Source organism: Osmerus eperlanus, chromosome 25 (assembly GCF_963692335.1).
Source record: "Osmerus eperlanus chromosome 25, fOsmEpe2.1, whole genome shotgun sequence".
Taxonomy (NCBI): Eukaryota; Metazoa; Chordata; class Actinopteri; order Osmeriformes; family Osmeridae; genus Osmerus; species Osmerus eperlanus.
This window is the reverse complement of record NC_085042.1, coordinates 9,496,881-9,511,959: the sequence shown is the minus strand read 5'-3', so window position 1 is coordinate 9,511,959 and position 15,079 is coordinate 9,496,881. Positions and strand designations below refer to the sequence as shown.

At 41.9% G+C, this 15,079-nt stretch overlaps 1 protein-coding gene across 1 annotated transcript; it reads left to right on the top strand.

The window, feature by feature from the left end:
• Positions 1-975: 975 nt before the first annotated feature.
• On the top strand, positions 976-6,953 carry fsta (follistatin a). Its single transcript, XM_062451675.1, has 6 exons — positions 976-1,138; positions 2,296-2,487; positions 2,743-2,961; positions 3,182-3,406; positions 3,828-4,058; positions 5,892-6,953. The coding sequence occupies exons 1-6, from the start codon at positions 1,045-1,047 to the stop codon at positions 5,978-5,980; spliced, it is 1,050 nt and encodes a 349-aa protein (XP_062307659.1). The 5' UTR covers positions 976-1,044; the 3' UTR covers positions 5,981-6,953.
• The last annotated feature ends 8,126 nt before the right edge of the window (positions 6,954-15,079 follow it).

Genomic DNA, 15,079 nt, shown 5'->3' with positions numbered 1-15,079 from the left:
AACTTCTCGCGCTTGTTTTACAAAGGTTCAGGGTATAACCTGGAGTTTGCTCAAGAGGTCGCACGCGGACCTATGAATAAGATCACAAGGCTATAAGTGGACATGAGGTGTTTCTGCCCTGTGTTTCATTCAATGAAACGTAACACCCAACCTCTATTTCTCTCTGAAGCCCCTTCGGAAACAGGACTGATTATATTTAAAAGCTTGACACGAAAGAGCAACCCAAACAACTGTCTGTTCTAATATTAGCATCCATGAAGGCCTCTGAAATCTATTATTGTCTGTGCATGGATAGCTGTTTCCAATAGTCAGACACGTCTCATTAAAAGATTAACACATTAATTTGCAGTTGGTGGGAAAATTTCAGTTATCACCTAGTTAATCTCAAATAGAAGGTTGGGTGAAAACTAACCAAATAATAAACTTGAATTGAACAAAACCGCCTCTCAATACAAAACGTTTAACCCGTAAAGGGTGTTATTAATAGTTTAGTTCATTGTTAATAGTATAAATATGAATATATAAACCATATACATTGATTGAACCCTGCAGGTTTAGTACGGTATATGTGTTTAAATTAGGCTACCTATAATTTGCCAAACGTGCATCCTTTAGATAAGATCAACACGAATTAGTTAACTATGTAATTGTTATCTAACATATAGCTATTTGAATGCATAACATTCTGTATTTTATGTCTTCCAAGCATCCTTGGTTGTTGCAATAGCAACACTTCTGTGGCTCACTGGGATTAGTTACGCACTGTGGTTAGCCAGAGACGTATTTTTCACAAAACTTTTACTTTACAAATTCAGAGAAATTACGACTAAAGATGTCACCTGATTGGGATTGAAAGAATTTCGGATGAACAAGAAACTCCCCCCTCCCCCAGACCAGAAGACCGCCCACCCCAGTCCACCAGAGACCCCTTATAGATTTAAAAAGAGGCTGCATTCTCAGACTGACATTCGTTCAACACTGCTACCATAAGCAGATTACTTTTTGCGCTGCTTGTGTCAATACGTGGTTCACTTGGTCTCCATCATGCTCAGGATGCTACAGATCGATCACTTCCACCCTGGTATAATTCTTTTGTTGATATGGCTCTGTCATTTCATGGAAGTTCAGAAAGTTCAAGGTAGGTTTGTTAGTTTAATGTGTACTTAGAACATTTTCTGGCTCCAAATGCGCCAGCTGAATCAGCTGCATTTCGGTTTGGATGAACTTAAAACCATGACAGTGATATAAACTTTTTTAAAGAAAGGTTAGTTTCTTTCCATTCATTTTGAATGTCCCAGTATCGGACAGAGCATGTGCAAATGTCTCTATAAAACAGGTGCCATAAGGGTAGTCTCAAACGAATTGTATTTCAAGTTTTAAAAGGTGTTTAGAAATAATTATGAAATTCAACTAGACTATATGGATATGAAAATTCATTTCTGGACTTTTGCACATTGAGTTGTTTTCGTCATTTGAAAATGGGATGTTTTATGTAGGTAAATAGGACAGCCTTTGTCAAAGTTGTGCTAAACAAAGTTTACGGGGGGCGTGGAAGTGTTTAACGATAATGTGGTTTACATGACATTGAGACACACTCAGCTGCAAAACCATTCAAATTTCATCCAGTATTTCGATTATAATCATCACGTAGCATCCATGTACAAATAAATCACCTTAGGCGCATTGGAGTTTGGAATCGGATAACTCAGAATATGCGACATGTTTTGTAACTTGGAACGTGACTTGGCCAAAGATTGTAATCTTAATAACATGTTACCAAACCATTGACCATTACCTTTGGTGCTCATTTGATTTAGAGGCTTCCTGTGTCTGTAAAAAAAAAAATCTAATTCAAGCATTATTCTTCTCGTTGCAATGGACAAGTGGCTAAACATTTAGCAGAGCAGTTTCAGAATCTTCACGCTATATCGAGCATGCCAAAACATGGGCCAGTGGCTAGCCTATAGATGTATGTGAATGTCGATTATCTGAGACGCTTGGGTTTGACACAGACATACAATAGTGTCTGGACAGTTCAGTTTGTGTCCTGATAACACATGGTCTCTCAACGTATTAATAACCTATTTAAAAATGCTTTTATAGTTGTCATTGTATATTTCGGCTGTCAGTCATTGAATGTTCAGTTGAAAACAGTCTATTTGCGCTCGACAAACCTGACCCTGCCTCGAAGGAGGGAGAGATCCAGATTATACAGACTGCACTTGTTTGTCAACGGTTAGGCGATTTCGGACTTTCGGACTATAATACGAACGTGTTTTGTTTCTTGGTTTACAGCTGGTAACTGTTGGATGAAGCAAGGGAAGAATAATAAATGCCAGGATATCTACACGTATGGGATGAGCAGAGACGAGTGCTGCAAGACCGGCAGACTGGGGTATTCTTGGACGGAGGAGGATGTGCCTAACAGCACACTGTTTAGGTGGAAGATCTTCAACGGTGGAGCCCCTAACTGCATACCATGCAAAGGTGGTCATTTGTATCAAACCTATCACACTTTGAGAATGTTTTTGACGTGATTAAAGTATGCTTCCGTTTAAACGATGCAAAAAAAAAACAGTGTACCGTTTATGATGCACCGAATTCCCCGTGGATATGTAATGGGCTATTTCGGAATGCATGTTAATCGGGATTTAGAATTAGTCAACCCGCCAGGTGTATAATTACTGCAAGCGGCACTTCCAATCCTTGCCATTAAATAGCGTAACATTAATTTGATTTTAGAAACCTGCGACAATGTGGACTGTGGTCCCGGAAAGAGGTGCAAGATGAACAAAAGAAGCAAGCCACGCTGCGTGTGCGCTCCTGACTGCTCCAACGTCACTTGGAAAGAACCTGTGTGCGGATCGGATGAAAAGACATACAAAGACGAGTGCGCACTCCTGAAATCGAAATGTAAAGGTCACCCGGACCTTAACGTCCAATACCTGGGAAAATGCAAAAGTAAGGAAGTATTTTTTCGAAGCAAACGAAATGTTAAACTGCACCGCGCTTAAGTGGTGATATCTTAATTCAGGTTACATAATAAATTACAACATAATCTGTACTGCTTTGTGGAACTATAGGTGGATATGTCGTTTGAGTTCGCTAGGCTATGTTTTCAAATAACTTGTTACTAATAACCTTTCCTTTTTTTGTCCTTCATATTTTCTTTTTTTTACAGAAACGTGCCGTGACGTCAAGTGCTTTGGCAGCGCCACGTGCGTAGTAGACCAGACAAATAGTGCACATTGTGTACATTGCAATACTGTTTGCGCAGAAGTGATTTCTCCTGAGCAGTATCTGTGTGGAAATGACGGGATCATCTATGCCAGCGCCTGTCACTTGAGAAGAGCAACCTGCTTTCTTGGCAGATCTATTGGAATTGCATATGAGGGAAAATGCATCAGTAAGTCTGTAGATCCCTGCTCTAGGCTGTGGTTTTCACAATGCTCTTATCAAATTGTTTGAGTGTACCTCACAAGTTATAGCCAACATCCTACAGTTATTCGGTATGTTTAAAAACATTCCACTTAAAAGGAATGTTCTAAGTTATGTTTGATTAAGAAATGATAGACAACTTAGTGTCATGATGCTGGCAGCCTTTTCAGCCAGATGAATTCCGTTTTTTAGAAAACAATTTCCAAGTATTTCCGATGTTGTGGAGGTGCCCTTGGTCGAGCTTGCTTTGCTGGAGGGCAGAGATACTGGGTCAGCCACAGAACGTCGATACAAATGCAGCCCTCCTCAAGGCAAGACCATAACGTGGCACGCAATTACGTGATGCGATGACGCATCTAACACGGGTTCCCTTCTTCTCTTGCGCTCAGAGGCCAAGTCGTGCAAGGACATCCAGTGCAGCGCGGGGAAGAGGTGCCTGTGGGACTCCAGAATGAGCAGGGGCCGCTGCTCGCTGTGCGATGAGGCCTGCCCAGGCAGCCGTCCGGAGGAGGCGGTGTGCGCCAGCGACAACACCACATACCCCAGCGAGTGCGCCATGAAACAGGCCGCTTGCTCTTTGGGAATGCTCCTGGAAGTTAAGCATTCAGGATCTTGCAACTGTAAGTAATCATCCAAGCTAAAGACAAGTCCATGCCCCCCCCCCTCTCTCTCTTACCCTTCCCACTCCCCACCCCAAAAACAACCTCAGTTGTAACCCTGGGTTACCTCAGGGTTACCTCAGCAACTCCCTCTCCTTGGTTCCTTATCTCCCCGCTAAACGCGCTCTCCGCACCCCCTGCCCAGCACATCTTAAGCAAGCAAAGGGACTTGAGAATGGGAGAACTTGCATGATGTTGTCTATGTCGCTGCCTTTTGTTATTTTTTGCATGTCTTCTGCAAAAAGTAAACAAAGTAAACAAAAAACATATATCAATAGGTTAAAGATAATAGTTCCAACATACTCATTTTGGGAGTTTTGGATATGCTAACGTCATTAAACTAACAAGTATATAAAGGAGACTAACTTTTATTTTGCAATTTAACAATCGTGGTAACTTTAAAGTTTAGCTGAGTTAGCTCATCCTCTGGGATCTGCTGCTTAACCGAGCAGGTTCCAGAAGTTTCCAGCAGTTTCTTCATTGTCAGTGTTTTCTTTTTCTTTTTGGACTAGAGAGACATATTAGAGATCTTTACAGCTTGTGAATCCCACGGTCACATTGGTAATTTCATGTTAATCATGTATTTATGTTTTGTTTTTTTGCTTTTGGCTGTAATCAATCAATTCAAAATGCACTATATCATGTGACAAACATCACTTTTCCAACATGTAAAGGAAAACCGAATATATTTGCATAATCCATATATGTGCATAAGGTGATTGTAACATTGGTGCCAGACCAAACCTTATCATACTACGTAAAAATATATAAATGTGAGCTATAACCTCCATAAGGTTGGGCTGCCATCAGACTTTGCAACATCCTCAAGGAATATCAATTTTCAAAATGTATTTTCAAATGTCACCATAAAATCGTTTTTATTTCTTATACATCCTCCCCACTCTGACTGCCAACCTTAATGTAACCGTGGTAACCGTGCCTTAAGGTTTGAGATCAACTCTATTAAGGGACCAACTTTATAATCACCTCATGGGTCAAACAAAAGTGGCATTTTACAGTTTGCAGTATAAGCAGAAGGAAGCTTGTAGGACACGGTCTCATCTCTCTTCTACCATCAGACAAATTAACACTTATCTGCTGACTTTATGTGCTGTTTCAAGTGAATGTGTCTACCTGAGTATACATACAGATATATATATATATATATATATATCTATATCGAAAATATCTGTAGGGATTTATGAGGGATTGCCTGTTTGTATTGTTGCTCTTGCTTGTGTGCTTTTTTCATTTCCAATTGTTAAACTCTTGTGTAGAAAAAAATACCTCAAAACTGTGTTGTTGACCTTTGACCTGCCTGCTACTGGTCAGTCTGTAACACAGCCTCCGGCTGGCTGGCAGCAACAGTATGTCTGACACAACAAGGAGACGTAAATGAGCAAAAGCCTAGAACACAGGGGCACTTTTGTGTGTGAGAGTGTGTGTGTGTGTGTGCTTTTAAGTCTTGAGTGTATGGCTGCTTCCAGGAATTTGCCAAACAAGACCTGAGACATTGGACGCTTCATCCCCCCCGACCCGCTCGCCCCCGCCACTCCCACCCCCTCCCTCTCTCTCTCTCGTCGCAGCCCTGACTACCTAGTGTGTGTAAATAGGGTTGCATAACTGGGGGGATGCCCACAAATGCATTATGGACTGCCAAGTTGCATAATGATCCCAAACACATGGCTGTAATGGGGGTTTGAAGGGGGCTTTTTTGAGAACATTAAGTCAGTGATATTCTGCGCTGTTGTGGTACCTATTCATACAACAGTTGCCATGTATTCTCCCATGTAGCCATCACAGAAGACCAGGAGGAGGATGAGGAAGATGAGGACCCTGACTACATGGCATTTATCCATTTGTCATCTTTACTGGACGGATAGGCGATCGGCAGTAGGGGGAAAGTCGTAGGGCAAGGAATCATGTCCTGCACACATGTGTATGCTTATTTATTTTTTAAAGAAAAAAAAAAAAAGTATACATATAGTCCAGTCTGCTAGATGTTTATTTATACTGTGTTTCGTGTTTTATAATTTATACATTTACAATGTCAGGTTTCCTATCTCCCATGATATCTTGAGTTACCACTTTTTTTTCTTTCGTTGTATGTTTTCCTTTTATTTTTTATTATGAAGAAATGTATTTGTCCAAAGAGAAGCAGTGTTATTTATTTGTTGTGTACCGTGTAAGTATGAGTCTTCTGCAAGCTGTAAATTGCATTCCCTGAGCTGTAAAAATCTGCTTATTACTGTCAAATCTTTATCACAGATGTTTATGTCACACATAAATGCATGTTTAGTGTGTGTTTATTTATTGGAAACCTGTCAATCATTATGTACAGAAATGTTTCTGGTTTGTTTACAACTCATTATAACTGACCAAAGGGATTCTCTCAATGGTTCTGCAACGGTACTTTATATGGTGCAGCATTGTAACTAATCCTTTGTTTATCCTTTATCCATTAGTTATACCTAACGGTAATGTCAAATATTATTCAATAGCAGTATTTAATATTTTTCACTAGAACAGAGATGGGTTTTGGACAATACTTGATTTCTTTGAAAAAAAATGTGCCATTAACATGTGTGCTGTCTTCTTGCCAATGTGTTGCTCCATATCGCTCTTGCGGAGCTTACAGGATGATATATAAGCAGTACTTACCACTATATCAAACCATATTACTTTGCTTCTCACACATAATTTTTCAGAATGCATTTTTATTTCCAAACATCACAAAGGAAATACAAAATTCAGTTATAAATATATAGTTTTGTATTTTTTTATGTAAATGTCATATGTACATAAAAAGTTTGATGGTATTTGTACATATATGAAGAGTTAAACAATTAAACTGTTTTTTTCCTTAAACTTTTGACTCGTATATAGCATTTCATTCTTGGTACATATGGTATTAATGTTTAGCTGTCCAGTCCTTAAACACTAACATATGACCATTCATTACAACACCTACACAACAGTTATAAACAGTTCAAAACAGGGCCTAAGCATTAGCTGTCAATGTAGAAGTAAGGGAGGTGGAAACCTGTATTGAAGTATGGAACAACAAAACAATCTGATAAATTTGCTTTAACCTACACTTTCATCAAACATGCCTATTTTCCTAAATTCCAGCAGATCTTTATAACATGAGAATGCATGTTTATAAGGAAAAATACCTTGATTAGGAATCTTGAGTAAGCTGATTTGAGAGGTAATTAGGAAATAATAGCATTACTCAAATGAGTAATAGTGATGCATGAATCACCGTGTAAAGACGGAAGTCAATTTACTGATTACAGCAATTATACATTGGTTGAACAGTTAAACTCCCAGCTCCTGAAATGTTATGAGCTGTCGCTGTCAGACGGAAACGCGATTTACTTTTTGAACTTCGTCGGACTCCGTAGTGTAGCCGTGTTGACAAAATTATGGCGTCCTCAATGTCACTTCTTGGGTTAGGACGTCTCTTTCTGCTGGATTCAGGCACAAAAATATTTCTGAATAACACCAGGTAATGGCGAGTCCTTTTCTTATAAGACTTTGTCCCTATTTATGATCATTTAAACGGTGTCAATGTATGCACCGTCCATAGCCAGGTAAATGAAGATGGCTAGCTTAGCAAATGCGCTACTTAGCTGTCAGCTAGCTAGTGCTAGCTGGCTAACGCTAGATACACACCGCTAATTATGCTACTCTAAAATTTCAAGCTTCATCACTTGAACATGTATTAAACATGCATGCTGGATTTGAGGCATATGAACTTTTGGGGAACTAAATCTAAACTGCACTGAATTTGCAAGCCAGGAACTCTACGCGTGTCCTCTGGTAACTTGCTAGCAAAGGTGGCTACATAGCTAGTTTACATATGGGTGGTAGTGCAGTGGTCTGGCCTTGCTAAGAGAGCGTAGCTTGGTAGCTAGTTAGCTAGCTAACGACATTAACAAAGACTAAAAGTCAGGTTTTCAATGTATCAAACCCACGAAATCGCTCAACATGTTTAAAATTTTATCCTGAAATATCATTGAGGCAATCTGATATATTTTCACGCGTTTACAGACTATTCCCTCCAGATTGGCAGTCACTCGGCTAGAATATATCCAGGTGAAAGGAGAACCATGTCCTTGGTGAGGTAGTGGGTCTGCTGCATCATGATCTCACTCCGTCCTCTTCAGGATGTTGGCATGGTCTCAGTATAGTAATGCTTATGTATCGTCTGAGTAGCTTGTGAGTCAGGGTGCTGTCCAGGAATGGATGTAAAAACTATTATCCTATAGCCTGTTGTTGATCATTTCCAAACTGGTATTTGTAACGTGGCTTGCACTGGATTACTTTTTAGGTCAAATGGACCAAATAGGTTGGTAAAGAGAGTCTTGATGTCGTTTCTGGTACATTTCCAATAGCTCCCAGCACTAGGCTTATCCTTACTGACAGTTAGTATTTGGGAAACTAGGCCTATATTTGTATTCAATTTTTTTGCAGAACATCACCTGCCAGCTCAACTAATAACATTTGATATTCTTGTCCAAGATAACGTGACAGACTGCAGACATTAATCCTGAAGACAAGGACCTGTTATTTGTTTAAGTCTTCTCCGCATGGCCTGCTGGCTCAGCACACAGGCCCCAGAGCTGTCGTTCTCCTGCTGGCTGGTCTTCCCCAGCCGAGGCAGCGGGGTACACAACAGTATCGTGACAAGCTGAAGCCTCTACGCTCAGAGAGCCCACACAGTCCCCGCCACGGACCCGATGACAGTTGGGCCAGCAGAACGTGCAGTTTGTCAGTAGCAGGCCAGTGGGAGCTTGCCAGGAGGGCTCCAGACAGAACTAATGGGGGGAGAAAACAAACTCCTCCCCTCCCCCCCACTCTTTCCTTTCACTCTCAGCCCCTACACCTCCTCTAGAACAGCTAGCCTAATTGCTGTCGTGGTAGCCTGTTTACGTAATTTATTTTTTGCAGCTTGTGCCTTTTTTCCTTGCTTCTGCCATTTAAATATCTCTCCAACTGTCTGTTTTGCAGATTAACAAGCACCTCGGCATGGAGGCTGGCAGAGAAACAGGGACAAGAAACGCAGCTCATCACCGTGGATGAGAAACTGGTGAGGATCTCTCCCTGGTTGAAAACCTGGCAGAGTTTTGGAGGAATGTTAATCGATGTGTGTGAAATCATGCTTTCTCTTTTCGTTTCAAATGTGTCGGCATTCCAGTGAGTGACTACATTTGACACAAATTGTGGCCTTGGCAAAACATTGCCTAGTGAATGTTGAAAGCATATAAGCCTGTTACCACAAATAACTGCAAAGAACGCAGCATTATTAGGGAGTACTGAAATACTCCCTTTTCAAGTATGTAGTCCTGAAGGTAACTATCACGGTGCTGTAAGAAAGGCCTTTGTGAGTGTACATGCAACAGCCTTTAGCTAATTTAGTTTCATCTCACCACCTGGTGTCTCCTTCTTAGTCAAAACACTGATAACCTGACCCACAGGCCCACTTTGAAGCTGCCGGGGTTGGCACAGATTTCAGAATATATTATGGTTTTGATTGTGCAAGTGTTAGAAGATGATGAAAATATGTTTAAATTTAAAGGACTAGAAAAATAGTCTATGAAGGCTGAGATATGCAGCAACAGAGTCCAAGCAACATGCGTTTGTTCAGCATGTTTTAACTTTCATATGATAGGAGCCAACGAGAAGACTAGAAACTGCATGATGGTGAGACTGACAGAAGTCGGAACCTTCGCGCTTGTGCAGAACCTTCGCTCGTGTGCGGAACCTTCGCGCTTGTGCGGAACCTTTGTGTGTGTGCGGAACCTTCGCTCGTGTGCGGAACCTTCGCGCTTGTGCGGAACCTTCGCGTGTGTGCGGAACCTTCTGTCTCGTGCAGGGTTCATTTCCCTTTCAGGCATGCAGCAGTATGGACCCTTCACAGGAAAAGATTGATATCAATCGGCGTGTAGTACTATTCTAGTTCCTCCAATCAAACAAGCTTGGCCCATAACACAGAACGCCCTCTGCTCTGGACGGGGCTCGTGTTCCGGTTTTCAGGAGTCGCCTCAATGTTTCATCTACAACTTTTTAAACAGACTTATTGGATCAGTGGGTTGTTGTATATGAGAGTAATATTACAGATTTTAACTGAACCAGTTAGAGTAAAAGCTCATTGTTGTCACATTTCCCGGTGAAATGCAAGACACGAGGAGGAAAACTTGTTGGAGTGAAAAATTAACTGGTGTCGAATTGTCATAGCTTTCTTGTCAGCACACAAGATATCACCCACCTGCAATTCACCTCTCACCAGCTACTAGAGTTATGCTGTCTGTTCCTTTGCGAACACAAAACACTGCGCGGAACGAAGAACCAAACATTCCCGCAGCCCGAGGCTCGTCTGCTCTGAATAGCTGCGGAGGAACAAGCCTCGCTTACTGCCTGTCTGCTCTGGGACAGGGCCTCGCTTACTGCCCGTCTGCTTTGGGACAGGGCCTTGCTTACTGCCTGTCTGTGGCCGATCACCCTTTCTCCTTCCACATAAAGACAACACAAGAATCTTAAAGCGCTCATGAAGTTTGTTATAGAGTTGTCTAAAGGCACTGGGGTTTAACGAGTTGGAGAGGGAGGTGGTGAGAGTGAAAGACGCGTAGGAAGGAAGAGCGGAGGACAGCACTGAACTGGCACAACACATCTTTGGGTCATCTGATTGATTTGACTGGATTTCATACAGAAGTTAAGTTTGTCCACGTAAATGTATATTAAGGATTCCAAATTATTTTTTGTCCAATGTTTCTTGAAAGTAAAAAAAATAAAAAATAAATTAATTAGTTATTTGGAGCTAGTGTTTCAAATACAGGCCCCTGCTGTCAATCTTTAGTATACCCCTCAGACAGTTCAGAATCACAACCAACTAAGAAGAATTCCACAGAATGTTATTTTTAGCTTGAGTCAAAGCCTGCAGAACAGGGGTGCAGACTCAGTCTAGGGGATGACTCAGGGGAACAGTCTAACCCTCATCCCTCATGCTCTCTCTTCCACCCATCATCCTCTCTCCCTCACTCCTGTCCTCACAGACCTCAAGTGTCTGTTTTGTCTGGTTGTCCCCTTGGGATGTGAGCCTGTGGAAGTCTCACGACTTGAGACTGGGGATGGGGGTGGGGGTGGAGGGGGGGCCATGGAGGGGAGGGAGGGGGGGTCAGAGGACAGGGTTCATTGTTTGGGGTGGTGGTGGGTGGGGGGTCATCATTTGAATTGTAGACTGTTTCATCTAGACTGCACACTTGTAAGTAGAGATCTCTTCAAGGGTCCTTCAGAGTGAGGAAACGGCATGTTGCTAGCTGGAGAGGAGTGTTTGCAGCGCGGATTAAGAGAAACGTTCCCTGTTCTCTTCTCTGTAGCTTTGCAAGGAACCCCATTAGGAACCCCTTTAACCGTAACCCGATTTCAAAATGGATACAAAACTATCATTTGAAATCAAGGCCATTTCTATTTTGTCTCATGCTTTGTCTACTTAAACACATTTTTAAAATCCTTGCATTTTCATCAAAGAAATGCTTTGTAAATGTAATTGGTTTGAACCTGGCCAGTAGGTTATTTGATCACCTATGAAACTTAAAATTGTAAAATTACATAGTAGAATTATTACTATTAGTGTTATAGTATTTTATTTTTATTTTTATTACATGTCACAGCCCCCTAAATGGCCAGGCGGCATTTAACCCCACGTTACCCTAGATGTATTATCTCTGTAACAGAGGTTGCAGAGGGCATAAATAAACTAACTGGTAACGTAGCAGTGGGCAGATGAGACACTGCCCCCCCTTCCTAACCCCGTATCACTGCTGTAGTGTGTAACGTGAGAATTAAACCATCCTGGCCGCCATCTGCTCCTTACTTCCCTGCACAGTCACTCCTTCACAGAAGCAAAACCTCACAATATTTACGTCTGTGGGAAACGCCCCTACAAGTCAGATCGGTAATTGGCACACTTTTCACACTTCAAAGATGACCGAAGGAGGGGAAACTCGAGGGCGATGAGTGAAATCTGCATCCTGGAAACGGTTTTCCTGCTGGAGGGTTAAGGGTGTGATGTTTTATCTTTCTTTTGACCTAGCGCTGATTCGCCATGATTCAGTTTGGCTGACCTGTTGACCCCCCACATCAAACCACGCCGGCTGTGAGGTTTTGGCATATGGTGGTCCCGACCGTACACGCCGTCGAAGGATAGGGTGGCCAGTCTCTCAGCACACCCGTCAGATCCACCCTCCTCCTCCGCCAAAACATCCTGATGGCTGAAAGCCCCGTGTGACAGACACACACAGGCAACTTCATTATCAAGCCTGGTTTCCCCTCATACTTTACAAAAGGGTTTTTGACAAGGAGTTTGATTCGCCAGTTTAGTAGTTTGTCAAAAGCAGACAGAATTGCCCTGTGTCTGGTTGATGTCAGGTTGTAATGTTTAAACATTCAGTTGTTTTAACATTTTCAGTGAGTGATTCATTGTTTAGTCATATTTGGCTTTTGGGAATTTCCCGGGTAATTGAATTTGCAGTCGAGCAGTTCAGAGAAGACCCGCTACTTTCGTCTGTACTAGTCTTCATCTTCATGTTGTCAGATGTCTTGGGCCCTGGCTCTTTAATATGAACTTGTTTTCAAAGCCCAAAACAGATGATATTGCCATTGGAATCTAAGTATGTAATGCAGCTTGAAGTTTTTACTAAATGAAATCCTAGACAAGCAAGTAATTTTTTTTTTCATTGGCTTTGAACCCATATCATGCTTTATTTTCTAAAACCAGTCCCTGATGTTTTAAGTAATGGACTCAAACCAAAGGAGGAGAGAGATTACTATATTTATGGAGGACAAGCAGTACTGACAGGCACAAAACATTTTGTCTGTTATAACAATAATAATAATATTAAGATAACATATTGGTTATGCATTTGGATTAATCCTCTTTCTTTTACGGCACCTTTGTTGTTTCACATCAGTACATGTCTTATTCCTTTTGGACCAGACCTGTAGTTGCTATCAGAATATTTCAACAATATTCAGACGGCAGTTGAATAAACTAGTAGAGTATCTTAGGGTAAGTGGGGACACTGACCTGAGAATCAGTGAGTGGTGGATGGATTTGAGGAGAGAGGAAACAGGTTTTCAAAGAAGCACATCTAGAGATTCTATAGCTTAGTCATATGTAGTTCACCAAGTCTTTTCGTAGTCTGAATTTTCTGTTATACCAGTTGGCATGAAGAACCATATTTCTCTCATGATTATCTGGGATGATTTCGATCCATTTATCTTTTTGGGTAAAAAGGTGGGGTGTTTTTGTTCAGGTTTTTACAACTTGTAAAAACTTGTTTACACTGAAGTCTCCCACCCTGGGTCTTTGTGGAGTTTTTGGAAAAGCGACGCTCAGACGTGCAGCACTGCCCTGACAGCCTCAGGGCACCAGCCCCCTTGCTCCTAATTCTCAGACGGAGCCTGGAGGTGTCAGAAATATCGACACGCTTTCACGTGATGGAGATTTCGCCAGCCTTCTCCCCCCTTTTCTTAAGCCAGGCTTTCTGCCTGCTCTGCCAGGTATTGTCGTCTCTGTGAATAGTGTCAAACTTCATCGTTCTCATTTTACTTCCTGTACGTGGCAGAAAAAGGGCTCTCCGTGTGGGTTTTTCCTTTGTGACGGCCCTCTCTAGTCTTCCTGGGAACCCGCCTCCTTCACCCTCTTTGAGGCCCTCTGGTTTTGTGCTTGTTGTGCCGGTAGCCCTCCTAGCTTTTACACTAATGTATGCGAGCATATTATTCCCCCCCTCAAAAGAAGTCTAGACGTATTTTTCTTCAGGACAGTGTGAGGAATATCGGCTGATTATCCTAAGGACGTTTCTATATGTTTGAGTCTTCTCGATGCTCCAAGCTTATGATTTAGGGTCTGTTACAACTGGAGAGATTATCCAGCCACGTGAAGCGGTTTGTGTAGCATGCTTAACCGTGGACCTGTGTGTTAATCCCAGGGGCGTATGATCTGGGATGAACACTAATGTGTCTGGAAGAGTGATGTTCCTGCGTTCGTCTTAGAGCGCGTTCTCACAGGGACCTGTAGCACACAGTACTCTCAACCACAAAAAGACCTCAGAACAACCGTCCGGTTGTCCTGATCCAACCACACCAATAACGAATGGCTCTATTAAATCATAAATAAGGTTTTACAACTGTGGCAGTGTCCCTGATGTAAGTATGTGGCTGAAAACTCCCTACAAATGTTTTGTAAGAACAAAGCTTTGATGGGCTTGTCCTCTGACATACTCAAAAAAACTATCTTTCATCAGTTTTAAACCCCAAAATAGTACGTTCAGGTCCAAGCCTTTTGTTCCTGTAACAAGAAACACTCTTGTGAAATCTTCACCGTATTTGATGACTTGTCGATGCTTCTGAGATCAAACAGATCTGGGTTCCTTCGTTTTTCCCGCTCTGACCGTGTGTTATTGTGTCATGAACCAGCCCTTCTGCTGAAGAGGCTGTTTTCCTCTCCAGTGTGAATTGTTAAGGTTAAGTAGATGGGGCAACCGGAAATAATGAGTACTCTTGAAGTGCCTGCCCCCCCCCTCACTCACCCTTCCCTTTCTTCATGAAAGGTTAGCCATTTTATTGTATTTTTTTAAGCGGAGATCTTATTTGTGAATAATTTTAACACAGTTTAGATCTTGAGGTGTATTAAAATTGTTGTTTCAGTGAAGCAAACTGTATACAGACCCAGTCTGTAATTTTGCCGGCTTAACATCGGGTGGGGAAGTTTTCTGCAGCACAGTTAGCGAGCGGGCCTTTTGTGTGGAGTTCATGCAAAAAGGACCCCCTTTATACAAATCAACTGGCAGATGACAGACAATGATGAAAATTTGATTCTTTGAAGTTGTAATGGGCATTGAAATGTGTGAAATTCTTGTATTGAAAGGGGAGCGCCCTGCCAGGCGGAGGCCTGGGTGGCGGCGGGCTGGGAGGTT

Bases quoted from the DNA above. Each gene is read 5' to 3' on its own strand.
- fsta (XM_062451675.1), top strand. From the start codon at position 1,045: ATGCTCAGGATGCTACAGATCGATCACTTCCACCCTGGTATAATTCTT. The intron at 3,407-3,827 runs GTAAGTCTGTAG...TCTTGCGCTCAG, and splicing joins ATATGAGGGAAAATGCATCA to AGGCCAAGTCGTGCAAGGAC. The intron at 4,059-5,891 runs GTAAGTAATCAT...TCTCCCATGTAG, and splicing joins GCATTCAGGATCTTGCAACT to CCATCACAGAAGACCAGGAG.